This window comes from Dendropsophus ebraccatus, chromosome 3, assembly GCF_027789765.1.
Source record: "Dendropsophus ebraccatus isolate aDenEbr1 chromosome 3, aDenEbr1.pat, whole genome shotgun sequence".
NCBI classification, from domain to species: Eukaryota; Metazoa; Chordata; class Amphibia; order Anura; family Hylidae; genus Dendropsophus; species Dendropsophus ebraccatus.
In genome coordinates, this window is record NC_091456.1 from 49,236,913 (window position 1) to 49,256,060 (window position 19,148).

The following is a 19,148-nucleotide window of genomic DNA, read 5'->3' on the forward strand; positions in this document are numbered from 1 at the left end:
AATATAGCTTTTAATATTTATAATGTATATAGCTTTTAATAAAATACGGTGCTTCAATACCATATTGCATAGAACTGTTATAGAAGTAGCACACATTAACAGTTTCTCTTGTGCACTATTATGTGGAGAAACTTTATCATGTTATCATTAGAATAAAAACAATGTCTTTACTGTGCTTTGCACAGCTGTAGTAAAATAGTTAAAAATGTGGAAACAATGTGAACACAGCCTCTGGGAACATGTATAATTACTATTTACCCTGATCCCATAGAGATAGCAGCAGTTGCATACAAATAGATCTAAATGGGGATGGGTTTGAGAGCTGTTAGAAGGGATCTGATAGCTGTTAATGTCATCTTGAAGTTCACAAGAAGTCGACTGACATAGGACACACCACTTCCTGATGAAACATCCAATAAAGAAACTGTCAAGAACCGGACAGCTTCCCGCATCTCTGGTACGGGGTTGCTAGGGGTGCAGCAGCCAGGGCTGCTTGCCCCCGGCTAAACGGCACAGCTGCTTCATGTTTCACCTGTGTAAGTGGCGGCCGGCACTGCCAGTTAAACAATAGTATGTGTCCTGGGGCTAGAGTCTCAGTCCCAATCCCGTTTGGGGCCAGGACTCCAAGCCCCATAAGTATCCTCCCCATTCATGTGTTCCTTGCCTGTGACAGAGACTAGTTTTCTGGTGTGTCTTGACCTAGCATTCCCTGCATTTGTGTACTTGACATTCTGACTTTTGGCTTTTTGGACTTTGACTATTCTTTTAAATCACGTTTTGAACTGCACCGCCCTCTTGCTGACTTGGACCTTAGACCCTGCTTTTTTTTATTGCGTTTGTCTTCTCTTTGTTTCGTGTTCCATGTTCACACTGGCTGTTGAAGCAATTAGGCAGGGACAGCAGGGCGGGCACCAGCGTCAGGGATGTCCTTTGTCATCCTGTTCCCATATCCTGACAGAAACGTATGGATGCAGTTGTGGTAGAATAAAACAGATGGCACTGATTAGTGAAGGTGAGTGGGCATTACAGGCCAAAAAATTAAAATGAAACAAATGCAACAAATGCAGTGCTGCTTAAACTGCAAGGTACAGTATAAACTACCTCTTAAAGTGCAACCAACCCTACAGAATAGTAACAGTTAAAGCGACTCTGTACCCACAATCTGTCCCCCCCAAACCACTTGTACCTTCAGATAGCTGCTTTTAATCCAAGATCTGTCCTGGGGTCCGTTCGTCAGGTGATGCAGTTATTGTCCTAAAAAACAACTTTTAAACTTTTAGCCCTGTGCCCTATGGCCGGGGTTTGCAGTATCTGTGCCCTAACTTTGCACTCCCCCTCCGTCCCTCTTTCCCACCTTCTTCACCATTTTTCCTATTCCTCTGCAGTGAAAACTACACAGATGCCTTTACGATGCAGCCCTTGTGCCATGCTGACACAGTTGATGAATAGGAGAAAATCTGCCTGGAGCATTCCTAATGATGAGGAGGGTGGGGAGGAGGGACAGAGAGGGTGTGCCAGCCTAATGCATACACAATCTAGGCCACAGACGTTTGACACAGGGCTGCAAGTTTAAAAGTTGTTTTTGGAGGAAAATAACTGCATCAGCTGCCAATGGGACCCCAGGACAGATCTTGGATTAAAAGCAGCTATCTACGGTACAAGCGTTTTTTTTTTTTTTTTTTTTTTTGGGGGGGGGGGGGGGGGTTCAGATTGGGGATACAGAGTGACTTTAAGTTATGTAGTAGTCCTTGGAATAAACGTTTTCTTAAATCTTTTATCTTTTTTTTTTTATTCAAAAGGACAGTGGTTTCTCAGTAATCTAAAATTGTTGCTGGAATACAACCTTACCATAATAAACTGCATATAAAATATAAAGAAAATAGACTTTCAATCAAACGTCCTTTAACGTTGAACATGGACAAAGATAAACAGATATTCCACCCATGCATTCTAAAATGTGACTCTTTATTCTCCAACTAGGATCTGAAATTTCAGTTTTTTTTTAATGAGCGATATGTCTTATCTAAAACAGAGGCTAATGATTTGGAATGAGGCCTGAGAAATGCATAAGATTTATAGTGCATGGAGCCAAATATTTGGTCTCAGATTTCAAACAGATACTGCAGCAAATGCTTTGTAAGCAGAATTGTCTGAACGTGCATTTATGAACCTGCCCTTATACATTGCACTTAGGAGGAATTGCTAATATAAATCTGCATATGTTTTGTTCTTACAAAATGTTGTGCACATTAGCACAACCACATCCCACTGTTTGTAAACAGGAAAAGTCTGCTTCTATATTGTTCCTTGGCTTCAGGGGTCAATAAATTACGCTGTTGCTCCTTAATTTTGAGGATGTCCTCGTGGGCTTCTCTGAAGAGCTCTGACCCCACAGCATCCTCAATTCTCTTTTTCCATGCATCAAGCTTTGGTCTTTCTTCAAAAATAGGTACTCCACTTGCAAATACCTGGAGAATGGAGAACAGTGTACATTAACAAAAAATATATGCAGTATTTCAGTACTAGGCTTTGATCTCCCTTCATAATAATATCGGCAGAAGGACGATAAATAGACAGCCACTAAAAATTATCATGATCAATATTAGCGGCAGTCTATTTTAAAAGATGGCCACCTTCACAGATAAGTGGGAACATAGCTGTAAATCATGATGCAGCCCACAATTGATGACAAATTTGCCGCTCAGTGGTTAACATAACAACGTAGTCATGAGTTTTAATTTATAAAATACAGATATGTTTTGTGTTTTTTTGTATTTCTGGAGGACAGAAGGGAGATTTGTACCTTGATCAGAACCTTTAAATATACTAGAATATTAATAAAGGTTAAGGACAGAAGTGTTCTCCATAAAAATGAAACACAAGAACAGCAGGCCACAATCTGAGGTTAGTTAGGGGAAGATCAGGAGCTAGAAAGTTAGAAGTTAGAAAATGTTATTTTACTAAAAAAGTAGTGGTACTAGAGGGTAAAATCTATATAAATATCCCAACAGGTCCTCTTTTACCACTTGCAGGTCATTGATACACTATAAAAATCTGGGCAGCTCGGGAAGGAAAAAAAATAAGCCAGCAGTCAGTAACAGCTTTGTTCTCAGAAGGCAGAGATTTTTTTTTTTTTTTATCACCCTTGTCTTCTGGATTGTTGTATACACAGCATGCAGCCATAAGGTTTCCTGCTTCCCATACTAGCCATTATGTGATTGCCAGGTACGGGGTAGGTAATGTGTTTTTGCAGAACTAGATCAGCTCAGGGGGCTTTATTCTCCTTGTAACGAGTTAAACCAGTTGCGATTCAATCTTTTTAGTTTTACATGTAAAAAATATGTAATAAACAGAAAAAAAGATGCTAAAGATGATTAAAGTTACACTTTAAGGCTATGTTCACACAGCGTAAATTAACGGCCGTTGTTTTCACCCGGCCGGACACATACGCCTGAAACTATGTAGAAGTACGTAGAAACTCATAGAAATACGAGCATATGGGCTAGTCGTGAAACTACGGCCGTTGTTTAAATTTTCTTCCTAGCATGTTTACTTTAAATACTGCGCCCAGCCAGAGAAACCACTCAGAACATTTTTTACATTAAAATCAAGTTTAATTCGGCAGATATAAGTTTAACGTTCGCGGCCGCATTGAAATCCACGGCCGTTGTTGAAGCATTACCGGCCAGAAATAATTGACATGCTCATTTTTCACGGAACCGTATAAACAATGGCCGTTGTCTGATACGTAGTGTGCATTGTAGGACCGTAGTTTGTATATATTGCAGCCAAGTTTATAAACCTCAAAAGAACGGCCGTAGTTTTGCGGCGAGCACTACGGCCGCTGTTTTACATAATGTGAACATAGCCTAAATATAATGATACCAAAACAGAAAAAACACCAGTAAGTTCACCCAGGGAATCAATAGCTATTTAATCACATAGGGGGACATGTATGAAAAAGCAAATGGGGCAGATTGGCGTCAAAATATTTGCAAAGGATATTTTTGCAAATATTTTGTTCGCATCTGCACCATCTTCGCCAGTGGGGCGGAGAGAGGGGTGCCATATCGTCCGGGCAGCCCGTAGCAGATAGCAGCGGTCTGCAGCTGCCGCTCCTATTCCACGGAGCGACGGCAGCATATTGCTGCTATATTAGTCGTTTGTCTTTTAACATGTTGAAAGACAAACCACTGCAATGATCAGCCGGCATCATTCATGTTGGCTGAACGTTGCCTTCTATTCCACAAGATGATTATCGGCTGAATACAGCTGACAATTGTTTCGTGTAATAGGGCTTTAAGACACACCTAAGAGATCTCACCACAGGGCTTCATACACAGTTTTGACTGCTCACTACAGCTTTATCATGGCTTTAGCATGTCTTTTACAAAGACAATAATCTGCAGGAAACCCCCTTTTGTGTGTGCAAAGACCATAAATATTAAAGGGGTTACCCAGCGCTACAAAAACATGGCCACTTTCCCCCTACTATTGTCTCCAGTTTGGGCGGGGTTTTGAAACTCAGTTCCATCGAAGTAAATGGAGCTTAATTGCAAACTGCACCTGAACTGGAGACAACAGTAGGGGAATAAGTGGCCATGTTTTTGTTGCGCTGGATAACCCCTTTAAGGCCACTAGCTCTAAAAGAACTGGAAATTACAGATTTAGCTTTCAGAGCCAAAATCTGCAGATCCACTGCCTATTCTCGTGTAAACATACAGTATATGCCAGTTTATCCTGAAACATCACCTAAAACGACAGTTCTACTTAAACAGAGAGATACCAAAGGTTTTGCATTTTATTGAAGAAATAAACATAACTGAAAGAACTGTTCATGACCACAGTCAATTTTATCGTTCTCACCTGCATGATTTCCACAATGGCCACAAGATCTGCCAATGATATTTCATCTCCAGTCAAAAATAGTTTTTCCTGCAAGAATTTCTCTTCAAGTTGTGTTATGATGTCTCTGAACTCAGCCAGGATGCCATCCAGTTTTTCTGGTGCAGCCTCATAGTCCATAATAACAGGAGTCATAAACTGGTTCAAAATGAAATTTAGATTTAACATCAAAAGCTTCAAAATAAAATTAACATTTTTCTCCAAACTTTAAGCCCTTAAGGACCCATAACAAAATGATACGCCATTAGGTCTATGGGCTCTTTTAAGTGAGCCCAGAAGCTGAGCTTGCTTCATAGATGGTGAGGTCCTTACTGTTAATGGCAGGCAGTATGTCTTTAATTAACTCCTCAAATATCGTAGATTGCAGCATTTAAGTCTTAGTCACAGGAGCTGATCTAAGCTCGATGAATTTTCTTGACTGACTGAGGTTTACTGCTTACCTCCATGCAATCTGATGGCCAATCTTCTCATACAGTCTAAGGCCATGTGTACACAGGGCATTTTTCATTAAACAACATCCGTTGTTGCAGATTTGACAGCAGCCGATTACACTATAGCCTATGGAACCACAGCCGTAATTTTTACACAGTGTATACACTACGGCTGAGATTATGCCAAACAGAACTCTTAGCAAAGTTTGGACCATGCACAAATTTGACAGATTCAGTTTCTTTTTTGCAGTGTCCCAGAGACTATGTACCCCTGCTGGATATGGATGTACGTAGGTCGGCACTCAGGTTGTGTATATTTCAGGGTATTGTGTGGATAAAGGTGTCTACAGCATTTTGGCCACAAGATGGCACTAATTCTTTCACAGCAAGCACAGGCTAAAGGATGTTTAAGGTGATAATTGCCTGTGTGACACTTGTGACTGCATGAAAGGAAGTTTGCAAATCACCTCCCTACTTTTGGGCCCATCACAGCCCCGTGTAAGTTCCCTTTCAAGGTACCTCAGGCGGCTCTCCACCAATAGGAGACAAGTCCTTATAAATCTTGTGTAGAAGGCCATGTTCCCAGATTAGTTGGAGACTAGTTTTAGTTCTGTTCTAGTGACAAGAGCACAAAGCAAAGTATTCTGAGGGTGTCCTTTCTAGGCCCTGGCCCTGTTGCTAGTGCCTGAAGTAACTAAAGCCGTCAATCCTATTCCTCTACATGTTCCTGCGAACCAGGACATGGCCTGCTAGAACAAAAACTGGGTAACTAGCAAAGGCATGAGGTTTCTACCTGTTCACGTTGTGAGGATTATAGCACTCAAGTTTCCTAAGGTCCCACAAGTCTGAACTAGGATATATTCTAATCAGTTGGAGAAGTGCTACTAGCCAATTTGCCCTGCTGTCTCCTGCTTGGTTCCCCCTAGCAAATTTTAAGGTGCTAGCTCAGCCCAGTTGTGCAAACAGGGGGCCTGTACTGTTGGACTTAAAACTTTATGTGCTTCGCCAGCATCAATGGTCATAGCCATGAGTATTGATTATTCTTCCAAGTCTTAAGTTTATAGCAACTGTAGCCAACGTTGTCAGAACCCCCCTCAACAGAGTGCCATACGTATTTGGACAGGTCCCTTTAAGGTAGCCTCCTCGCGACAAGCACAATTTTTTTTTGTAACCTCTGCACAACTTGATGACAAAACTATATCTCAGGTGCAGAATGCACTCAGTTACTCTGAAGTCTGTGTTCTTTTATGTATGGTACCACCACACTTCAGAGGGGACATAGAAAACCCCTTAAAGGATGTATGCTTGCACCCAGGGAGAACTGCCATCAATCCGAGCCCCGTCAGAAGTGTCATGGCAGTACCACAACATCAGCTCTGGCATTTAACATCATGCATCCCTGGGCCACTATATTATGGAATAAAGAAACTAAATCACATATATCGTCATTATTTCCGTACAGGTATTAACCAAACTACAACACATAGACACAGTCATACTGTGTTACACTCACAGGCTGTTATAACATTTCAGTAAGGATTAAAATTCAACTTGATTATATAGAAATGCAAATTATGTGTCATCCCCTCAAGAAATAAAAGATGTCTATCTATACTTGCAGACTGCCAAGCTAAGTATGGAATGTGCTGAATCATAAATACCAGATATGCAAATTATTGTTCTAGGTCATATTAGAAATAGTATTATAAAATGCTGTCTTTTGACAGGATTGAACATTGTCAGAGTATACTGTATGAAATGTAAGCAGTCATAACGTGTACACCCGTTGCTTATACGTGTACAGCATATCATAAGGGCAGACACTCCATTTCCACCTATCTGCAGTGTGGTATGATTAAGTAGCACTTAAAGGGGTACACCACTTAATAAAATTTAACCCTGTTCAGTCCACACCTATAATCTAAGCTTCTTTGTAATAGGTTTCTATTATATGAATTGGGCCATTTGTCTGCAACACATCCTGAAGCTGCAGGAAATCCTCACTTCCTGGTCCACTTGGTCTTGGCTCCTCTGTCCTCCCCCTCTCTTCTGAGACCAAAGTCAGATGAACACTGTCCCTTCTGTTGACAGGCAAGCTGTAACTCTTCATTTCTAACCCTGCCCACCACTGACATTACACCAATCAGTGAGCACCTGGCCAAAGGGCAGGGAAAAAAGTTAACAGTGACAGCCTCCTGAGCAGTATAGGGAACAGTTTATTCCATCTCTTTCTCGGTAAAATGAAGCAAATGAAGTGTATGAGGTAGAAACATTACAGAGAAAGACAGATTTATGTGAACTGTAACCACTCATGTTTCTTTTTGTTGGAATTTACTGTATATACCTAAATAAATCCTGTTAAACTGCACTATAATGAAGCCTGCTTAACTTCATAAGGTGTGTTATAGAGAGGATATACTTAAGAGACCTCACCCAAGCCAACCCCACCGCCCAAGTTCCCTTAAAATCTCAAAGAACTCACAATACCCCATGCTGCCATACTATAAGAGTGGCTATGAATAACAGATAGATAGATAGATAGATAGATAGATAGATAGATAGATAGATAGATAGATATTTTGCTTACAGGGTTAAACAAGCAGATGGGCAGCCAGCGATGGGAAGGTACTGGGCAGTTGGCTCTGAGGTGCAATGAAGGCTATAAAATGTTGCTTCCTGGCCGGCGCCATCTTGGATATAGATCGGCTTTTAGAAAAATTTGTAACTCAGGAACAGCAGCAACTACAAAGATGGGATATGGCTCAAAGTACTCTGGGGGACTCTTCGAGTAAGAACAACTAGGTTTGGGAGCATTTCATCTTTCAGCTCTTTAGTGGAATATCACTTTAACCCTTTGAGGACCAAGCCCAAAATGACCCAGTGGACCGCACAAATTTTCATTTTTGCGCTTTTGTTTTTTCCTCCTCCCCTTCTAAGAGCTCTAGGCGCAGGTCCAACTAATGGTGACCAGATGAATAATGTAAAACTATAAAAGTTTATTAAAAATTACATAACGCGTTTCAAACCGTACCGAAACTCTTGAAAAAGGAACCGGTACAGTTCCGAAATGCGTTGGGTATCATCTGGTCACCATTAGTCGGACCTGCGCCTGGATCCCAGTTGTTGGAGTTTGGTGGTGTTTTCCTCATTATTCCCTTGGTGGAGTTCGGGAGTGGCTGCGTTTCGCAGGTTTATACTTTTTTTTTAATGCTATTCCAAGAGTTGTGCCTCCTTTTCAGCACCACTCTATCAGGTGAGGGTTACCATATTCTATCCCTTCACCCCTTTTAGTCAAGCTGATCTGTGCCATGGAGGGCTGTATCTGGTTTTTCTTTCTTCTAAGAGCTCTAGCACTTTCACTTTTCTATCTACAGGGCCGTGAGGCTTTGTCTTTTTCAGGAATAGGTGTACTATGTAATGGCATCTTTGATTCTACCATAACATGTATGATGAAAACCCCAAAATATTATTTATGAAAATATAAACTGGTGAAATCGTAAAAAAGAATGCAATATGGTAACTTTTGGGGGGTTCCTGTGTCTTCGTAATGCACTATATGGTAAAAGCGGCATGATTCCATTATTCTATAGGTCAGCCCGAACACAACGATATGTAGGTTTACACAGATTTTATAAATTTTTAATTTATTTTTAATGAAATCCTTTTGTTTTTGCAATTAACTATTAATAGAATGGCCCTATTGTGACTCTTATAACGGTCTTCGTTTTTCATCTACGGGCTGTGTCGGGTGTAATTTTTTGCACCAGGATTTCATTTCTGTTTTTTATTAATACCAAATTTGTGTAGATTGGACGTTTTGATCACTTTTTATTAGTTTTTTTTAAATATATATATATGTGTGTATATATATATATATATATATATATATATATATATATATATAGTAACAAAAATTGGTAATCCTGGCACTTTTCTCCCTCTTTTTGGTTACGCCGTTCACCGTACAGGATGGCAATTGTTATATTTTAATAGATCGGACAATTACGCATGCTATGGTATATAATATTTTTATTTATTTAATTTTTTTTACATGTTTTATTTATATTATGGGAAAGGGGAGTGTTTTTGACTTTCATTTTGTCGCTCATACCCGCTCACGGCAGCGCCCGTCCCATAGACTCAATTCTATGTGCGGGTGAATTCCGCCGTCCGCTGAAAGAACTAACATGTCCGCCTGGCCACAGAATGGCAGGTACAAGCGACGGAATCCACCGGAACTTATCCGCGCGGATTCAGTAGTGTGAGCACACCCTTAGTTCTGGAGAAGGGGGTGCATTCCATGGTTTGCTACAGTCTTTTAGGAATGTCATAGCAAAAGGCAAAACAGGTATCCAAGATACACTGCACAATCTAAGCAAAAAATGCCAGGTGCTCAGACTTTTGTATAGAACCAACAACACAGACAATATTAAAATATGCAGAAACCTCGCAATGATTTATAGTAGGTAGTAAATGCTTGCTCTAGGCAGATATATGCTCACGGTTAATCAGTTCTGTATAGCAGAAGGACGAGAGTGGGTCAAAACAGAATATGCAGTTCTTTCCAATATCTGTAAAATGACTAGGACGTTTGAACATTCGTCATTAACTACTTATGGGTATGACTCTTATGAGCCTCCTCCCCCCCAATTAGGACCCATGCCAATTAAGGACCAGGTTAGTGCTTTTATTTTTGCCACCTCATATTCTGTGGAGGTTTTTTTTTTCCCATCAACACATGTGAAGATAAATCATGAGTTATATATTAAGTATTTTTATATATATATATATATATATATATATATATATATATATATATTTATTTATTTTTTTTTATGACATATAAAGAATGGAATTTTTAGATTTTTTTTAGGCGTTGTGGTTTGTTATTTTTAATTATTTTTTTTTTTACGTTTAGGTAAAACTTTTTTTTGCCCTTTACTTAAAACAAAATGTATTTTCTATGTCTCTATGTAGATATATGCAGGACATGCAAAATTCACACGCTTACATAAGTTAAAAACTATTTCTATACAGCCCTGGGGGGCTTGAAAAGGCCCTGGGCTGTTTCAGTGTCGCAGTCAAACCTGTGTTGCTGGTTGACAGCCTTTTCCTTTTGCCTGTACTATGATCACAGTACTTTAATGATGACATACGTGTGCAACAAATGCATTCTACTAATTACATCCATAACTTTGGGATACAGGCTAAGGCTATGTTGACACAACATCTTTTGAGCTCCGTTGAAAATTACGTCCGTTATTTTGAGTCTAAAATAACGGACGTCATTCAGCTGTCTAGCCTTTCCTTAGTACAATGACGGCTGTTGGTACATTATTCTAGTTTGGGATTACTAATTGGCCTTTGGGTGTGGATTAATTGAAAAGTCCATTGAATTTAATGGTAAAAAAAGAAGAAAGAACAGTGGAAAAGAAAAACTGTGTGTGAACAACTAATAAAAAATGTCCGCTGTTTGCAAAAGACGTCCGAAAATAATGATTGTGTTCATTATTTTGACATCTGCGGTAAAAAGGTCCGTTATTCAATGCATTGTGCACATTGGACGTCCGTCTTCCCATTGACTTCAATGCATTACTATTGCAGTCAGTTAAATCACTGCAAAAACAGACGTGATTTTAAATATCAAAATCATCCGCCTTTTCTCTATTTTTGACGTTGTGTGAACATAGCCTTAAAGTGTCACTTTCAAAATTTAAATCAGCAGTAAATGTGATATAAACAAGTTTGCAATTTACATTAAATATTTTTTTCGTTGTTATCATGGAAAAAACTGCACTTTCTGTTTTCTGAATCTTTTTTTTTCTCGAAGAGTCAGAAAACAGGAAGTTCAGTGTTTCCCAGGTCATCTGAACGCTCACAGAGAAGGCAGCCATGTGATTGAGAGACACATTGATCTGTGCCACTCTGTACTGGCCGGAATTCCTGTGTTTAGTCTATTTTTGTTTTCAATCAGTCTAAAAATCTGCCTTCAGGAGACTGGACCTGGATTTCTGGTAAGTTCAGCTTTGTTTTACACGATGATAACAACAAACAAAATAATGAATGTATATTGCAAACTTGCTTTATTTCACATCTACTGTTGATTTAGATTTCGAAAGTAATAACAACAGTGACACTTTAAGTAGTACCTGTCATTAAAAAAATTCTTTTGATATGTCAGGCTACGTTCACACAGAGCAAAAGGGGCGGATTACGCGAGGAAATATTTCCGCCTGAAATCAACTGACGCTGAATTCCGAGCAGAATATAAGCAGAATAAAAGCAGAATCCCTGCGTATTCCGCTAGGAAAGTGTTCAGCTCGTAATCAGCTCTTGACAAATTCAGCGCGGAATACTCGAGGAATCAGCGGTGATTCCGCATGCATTCAGCGCTGAAATTCAGCGAGTATTTGGCGAGTAAACTAGACTATACCAGAATATATACTAGAATCCCCCCCCTTTTTTCCCCATTTCCGCGCTGATTCAGCGCGTAATTTCCGCTTGTATTGCGCTTGTATTACGCGCTGAATACGCGCGTATTCAGCGCTGAAACAGAAAATCAGAGCCCCATTGGTTTGTATAGGCTTCCTCTAGCGGAAGAATGAACATGTTCATTCTTCTGGCGGACAGCGGATTACCCGCGGAACGTTCAGTGCGGAAATTCCACTGTGTGAACTGCGGAGCAGAATTTCCATTCAACACAATGGAAATTAGCTCTGCACCTATTTTAATGGCTGAAACTTCAGCGCTGATTCAGCGCAGAAATTCAGCTGCTTTTGCTCAGTGTGAACGAGCCCTCAAAGGGACAGGCCCCTTCAAAATGTTGTATTCATAATACTAGTATTTATTTATTTATTTATTTATTTTCAGGTGAAAGTGGGGCCAAGCTGTGGCTGCCAACTCTGCACTCACTTTAACTACACCCCTGGTCATGGTAGAGTAGTAGAGTACTTTCTGATAAAGAGTGTCATTATATTGCATACAAAAAATAGTACTAGTAGAGCTACCTTCACCCAGAAGACTCTACAGCCATGGGGACGTGTGTTGGTATGCTGCCATGCAAGATATTCATCAACCCGGGCACGTTTCTGCAGGTCCGATGGATACCAGTGATCAGGTGTGTTGTATTTTTGCACCAGGTAGCGTAACATAGCCGTACTAGGGATAAATCACAGGTCAGTTTCTGAAGTGAAGGAAAATAAAAAGTATAATAAATACAAAGCATTCATATTCACCTCTCAACAAGTGTGAAGTCTCCGTCTCTTAGGACTGGAACTTTGTGTAATGGATTTACTTGTTTAAACTCTTCAGTGAGATGATCCCCTACAAAGACATATTACAGACTATAATGAAAAAATAATTCACACTTTAGGACACGGATATCTTGAATCCTCCAAAGTCTTTATGGTCAAATAAAGTAATATACTGTATACATGATGCTTTAGAACAGCTGTAGGCACATCAGACTGTATTTGCAGTTAAAATTTACAAGGGATCATCTGCTACTTCCAAATAAATCAGTCTTGGTCTTCTTCATACTTCCTTTGTTTAGTTAGGGTCCGATGATCCCCCCACCCCCACCCCCGCTACACTTTATGTGCAAATTATTAAAGCTCCTGGACTCCAATGCAAAATAAGAAAAAGGTCCTTACCTACTATGTACCATACAAACTGATGTCTTATATGGCAGAAAAGTATTTGGGCCCCCTAGGGTGCTAGGGTGACTACTACATTTTCACCCATTATAGCTATTACCCTACAGATCATCACACAGTGTTATTTCTTCCTTCTTATAATCCATAATTACTGTGAGTGCTTTTATGCCACTTATGAACAAATTAGGTTAAACCGGAAAAGCCTTTTTGGGGTGCGTTCACATGTACAGGATCTGCAGCAGATTTGATTGCGCAGATCTGATGCTGTGATTCAGTTATTTAGTTACATTGATATCAAATCTGCTGTGGATCTGCACCATCAAATCTGCTGTGAATCCTGTATGTGTGAACGCACCCTTAGGCCATGTTCACATTGTGTAAGACACCTGCAGTTCCGGATCACAGAACAGTCGGTGTCAGACAAGATCATCCCGGCAGTACCGGCCGGATGATCTTCACTTCTGATGAATCTGAATTTTCTGCTGGACTCAATGTGTGCACTGACAGGTTTTCTTCGGCCACTATTCATGGAATTGCGGCCACAGAAAACTGACATGTCAGTTTTTTGTGGCACCGCTAGGGGTCCCGTCCAGAGTGTATACTATGTGTATGCAGTCCGTCTGGGATTCCCTTTGCCTGCAACACAATGTGGGTAAAGGATTAATCACGGCCGTGTTGCAAATTGGCAACAACGACCGTGATTAATATTTACTTACGTAGTGTGAACATGGCCTTAAAGTGTGCAAATCCTTAACTGTAAATACAGATATGGAGATACTGATAATGCAAATATATAATAAGTAAGTGCAAGTATATGAAAGGAAAACCTTTTCTCCAGGTGATCATTGTGTTATTGCTGTATATAATGCTGTTGCTTGGTTAGGATAATCTTTTCTTCAAGTAATTACTATATACATACTGGTCTGCCATGAAACAGGGGAATCTCCCCTGTGGACACCAAGCTAGAGTGGGCCCCCTGGGCTGACATTAGCACTTGGCAAGTTCTAAGGTCCCCCCTGCTCCTGTGAAGCCCCTTCTGTCGCTGGATGCTGCACCTGGCTCCTAGCTGTAAGCTCTCATAATTCTAACTCATAGAAAAATCTAAATTACAGTTAACTGATGTGGCTTTCTGACTGACAGAATGAGGAACCATTGACTTCCCGCCCTGCCAATCATTGTGTGAATACTGGAAGCATTATGCTCCTCTCTCTCCTAGCATTCCTGCATAGTAATGATAGCACTCTTGAGTTGCAGAGTGAGGGGGTAGAGGAAACACTGTCAGACTTTACAGGCAGGTGAGTATGGTTGGTTTATTTTTTAGCGGAAGGGTTTGGTGGGGGTTGACCACTGGGTGGTGCTAGCTATTAGGGGTGAGGGAGGGATTTGATTGCTGGGGAGGTGGTAACTTCTAGGCATGTAACAATAGGGGAATACCTACTTTGGGACACTACCTAGTGAGGTGGTGTAACTTAGAGGGGAAGTCTATCTAATAATCTAACTGCACAGAGAGGTGTAACTACAATATGAATGTACAAAGTGGCCTACTAGTATATAGAAACATAGGGGACCTAACTACTATATGGTGGCACAATGAATGCCTACATATATAATAGAGGCACAGATGGCCCTAACTACTATATGGAAGCAAAGATAAGGCATAATTACTACATGGAGCCTCGAAGGGACATAACTACTATATGGATGCACAAAGAAACCTGTTACTATATGGAGACAGAGGGACTTAACTACTATATGGGGGCATGGGGGACCTAACTGCTTTATTGTGACACAGAGGATGCTTCTAAAATATAGGGGCACAGAGGGCCCTAACTACTAAATAGGGGTACATAGGGGCCAAACTACTATCAGGGGCACGGGGGGGAAGTAGCTACTATATTGTATAATGGGGCACAGAGGGGCCTAACTACTAAATGGAAGAAAAGAGAAGGCATAATTATTGTATGGAGGCACCCAGGGACCTAACTACTATATGGATACACAGAGTGGCCTAACTACTATACGGGTGCATAGGGGGTCCTTACTACTATATTGTGACGATGTCTGTACAATGGATGCTCAGGTGGGCCTTACTACTATATAGAGGCACAAATTAGTCTAACTAATCTATACAGGTACAGATGGGCTTAACTACTAATTGGATGCAGAGAAAGCCTAACTAATGTATGGAGGCACATAGGATGCTTATACTATAGGGAGGTAAAGTGGGGCCTAACTTCTAAATGGGTGACTACTATATTCTGGCAAAGAAGGGGTAGGTGATGGAACGAGGGGCCTATAATATTTGCAGATTACTTTGATCAGAAAACATGCTCCCTGTGAATCACTTGATGTAACTGCACTGTTATCACTTACAGTGATTACATACTCTTTAACATTGTAATGGTAATGGTGTGGTGATGATATTTGTTTCTTGTATACAGGTATTTGTTGGTAACATTGATTTTGGTTTACTGGATATATATATATATATATATATATATATATATATATATATATATATATATATCTCCTATAGTACTGTTCTGGGACCACTTCCACAAACTGAGCCTCCAAAGAACTATTTATTCTGCTCTTCCAGAAAGCATCTCATGTACACAGTACCTAAGACCTTCCAGCTACATCAGCTGCAGACCTGTAAAAAATACAACTCCCAGCATATACTGCAGTTATCAGGATACACTGGGATTTGTAGTATAAATGAACAGACAATCTTCTGATAATCAGCCCCTGAAAACCAAAGTTTTTTTGATGGGACCTTCAGAGATGTTGGCTGTGACCCACAGATTGCATCCACTCACAACCTCTATACAACCTTCACTTCACTTTTTATGTTATTGTCATTTATTAAAGGTTTTTCCTCTCAGAAACTACAACTCCCAGCATCCTAAAATGCAGACATATTACAGAATGTGTGCCCTTTCCTCTGAATATATTCCTGTTACTTGGTGACATTTAAATACACAACCGTGTACTTCTCTTCTAAACATAATGTTGGATAAAAATTGCTTGAGAAACCCAATAAAGGAGCGTCTAAGAAATGTAAAGAGTAAACTGTAAAGTTACATTATAATACTTTAAATACTTTAGAAACCTGGGGAAGTCTCTATGTCTCTACTACAAGCAGCTTGCACAGCATTCTCCTGTATGTAGCCTCTAGCTCTGTCCTTAACCTGTTACAACAGAGATATAGTGAATAGACCCAGGATAACTGCTCTAACTGAACATTAACTAACACTAAGCATTCTTCCTATGGCATGTATATATTGTATATACTGTCCATTCTGTTCATTAACACTAAACATTTATTATGGATAAAGGGCAATGTAATGTGTAAGAAATGTAGATCCGATTTTTATGTGTGTCACAAATATTCTTAAGCTAATTTCTACATAATAATTCTATGCCAATAAATATATACCTTTACTGTGGAAGGCATACTACCTTGTAGCAATAACATTAACTAAAACATGTTAACCAGATACTTATTAATTAGCCCTTATGTCTGTCTATTGCTTAGCCAAGACTGTCTCAACAGCATTATGAACCGCTGGGTGCAGCTGTGAACTAGCCACCCCCCTTTTTGACCAAACCCCTCCAACCTTGTGACCCCTCCCACCTTCCTAGGGTGCTGCAATTCAGGGATTAATAAAGTCACTGTAATATGTGAATACCCCCCACCGCAGAATACATATAGCTGCTGCAGTGCATTGCACCCTTGGCACTGTGTCATGTGCCAAGGGTGCTGCAGAGGTTAGCTCAGTAGTCCTGATGGAGCCAAGTGAGGAACTCTGCTGTCCTGACGATGGGACCTATTTTTTCTGACTGTGGGTAACACACCAACCACACCAACACACAGTGCAGCCACAAACCCAATGGAAGAGGTCCAGGACAGGGAAGATGATGGGATGATTCATCACTCATATAGGTAATCAGTCGGCCCACCACACACAGGCAAAGAACCACACATGGAAACAGTGACAGACACACACAGCACAATCAAACTCAGCACAACACATAGACACAGTGACAGACAGAACCACATGTAGACACATACAGCAGAGACAGGGCCACCACTACCACATGTAGACATCTCCTCCTTCTGCTAGAGCAATGTTATAACTTTGAGGTCCTCCCTATGAGGCATGGTCCCCCAGGCAGCCCCCTACCCTGCCCAATGGGAAAGACGGCCCTGTGCTTAGCCCCTCTAAGAAAAAGAACATTAAAATTCAGTTGCCAGAACTTTCTCTCCTCCAAGTATCTGGAGAGTTGAGAGGGTCTGTATGGATTGGGCGCATTAGAGATGAGTGAACTTCAAAAGCAATGGGTTTTTCCAAACTGTCCAAAAATTATACATTTTTGCAAGTAGCATACTGTTTGAAAAAGTGACACAAAGTCCTATAGAAACAGGGATTTTCCCCCTACAAACATTTGTGTACCATAAAAAACTAGCACACAACAAATTTTGCACTGACAGAACATTTTTTTGCAGTGCTGCTTCAACTCCTAAATAATTAATGTCGCCGTGGCCCTATTCCTATCTGTGTTGTTCCCTTATGATTGTCCCTCACATAGATCTACTTCTAATATCTACTGTCTCTAAAATGGCTACTGAATATATACAGGGTGGTCCAAAAGTAGGTGGACAGTATGTGTAATAGGGTTATGAAGGGGGAGATTTATCAAACATGCTGTAAAGTGAAACTGGCTCAGTTACCAATCAGATTCCTCTTTTCATTCCTCACAGACATTTTTGAAAATGAAAGGTGGAATCTGATTGGTTGCTAGGGGCAACTGAGCCAGTTTCACTTTACACCATGTTTGATACATCTCCCCCTTCATAACCTACTTTTTGCACCACCCTGTATGCATATACTTTCATAGTGTTTCTGACATTACCACTGTACTGCCTCCTAATTGGCTGGGACAGCTGTTTGCAAGGCATTCTGGGTTACCCTGAGATGATGTGATCCTTCCTCTTCCTCCTTTCTGTTATGTTACCAACTCTATTTTAGCAGGTTCCACAGAAATGAAATGCTCAGACTATTCAGCCTGGATCCAGGTCCAACTGGTTTGCTTCCCTCATCTCTAATTATTATTATTATTATTATTATTATTAGTTTTATTAGTGTTAAAGAATAATTTTTAACATGTTAGAGGTCGACAAACTCCAGCTCTGTAGTCTTAATAATTCTTCCTTTTACTGAGATATACAATGCTCAAGTACAGTACAAGCAATGTTTTAATTCTGCAGTATCAAATAGAAGCAAAATACCTATTTCAGTGTAACTGTAAGCAGAGTAATAATAGTGTCATTGTATGATTTAACTTTGAACTGCAGCCTACAAAGCCCATTTACCCCCCTTCCCGACCCAGTAGACAAGAGATGCCCAGCTAACCTTGAAACAGCCTGATCTCGTGGTGCACAAATGGGATGTTGTTGGCTTTGGCGAAGAGATAGACAGATCTGCAGGGCTGGGAACGCAGGTCCAGGTACAGCTCTAGTTCAGACATAGTGACATCTGACATGCTGACATTCCTTGTACAGAGCTACTGAAAGATCATTTCTCAAGCACCACCCAGAAATAAACTCATACATTACCACTCCCATCATCATTGCGTCCTGGGGTCAAGTGCAGTTGATTTTCTGTGTGAGGAAATACTTTTGAAAGTGAGTTTAAAAAAAAGTGTTTATTGTGTTCATGTAATACCTGGTATTACATAACAAACATATATGCAATATATATATATATATATATATATATATATATATATATATATATATATATACATACATACAGTATATATATATATATATATATATATATATATATATATATATATATAACACAACCACAAAGCTGTGCTTTCACATTGTAGTTTGATTGAACTGTTGAAAAATAAACAGGCTACAATACTGGAGCAATGAATAAAATAGTATGTTTATTTTCAGAATTATCAGTCCAGCTCAAAGAGCACAGCTTAGATATCAGTTTGCACTTCATTACCCACATTAGCAGTCACATTATATTATTGCCAGGGTTCCACTGTGAATTAGGTACATTCCCTGGGTTCCTACATTCTACTGGAAATTCTGGCTTCTGAGCTTTTGGACTCTGTACCTTGTATCCTCACTTGT

General features: G+C 40.1%; 1 protein-coding gene across 1 annotated transcript; it reads right to left on the reverse strand.

The window, feature by feature from the left end:
- Positions 1-1,944: 1,944 nt before the first annotated feature.
- Positions 1,945-18,577, reverse strand: LOC138787091 (glutathione S-transferase theta-1-like). Its single transcript, XM_069964227.1, has 5 exons — positions 18,409-18,577; positions 12,572-12,659; positions 12,344-12,494; positions 4,867-5,043; positions 1,945-2,468 (listed from the first exon to the last, which is right to left on the reverse strand). Exons 1-5 carry the CDS (start codon positions 18,536-18,538, stop codon positions 2,250-2,252), a joined length of 765 nt encoding a protein of 254 aa, XP_069820328.1. The 5' UTR covers positions 18,539-18,577; the 3' UTR covers positions 1,945-2,249.
- Positions 18,578-19,148: the final 571 nt, after the last annotated feature.

Coding starts and splice junctions, on each gene's coding strand:
- LOC138787091 (XM_069964227.1), bottom strand. CDS start 18,538: ATGTCAGATGTCACTATGTCTGAACTAGAGCTGTACCTGGACCTGCGT. Junction 12,660..18,408: donor CGAGATCAGGCTGTTTCAAG/GTTAGCTGGGCA, acceptor ATGTCTTTGTAG/GGGATCATCTCACTGAAGAG. Junction 12,495..12,571: donor GACTTCACACTTGTTGAGAG/GTGAATATGAAT, acceptor ATTTATCCCTAG/TACGGCTATGTTACGCTACC.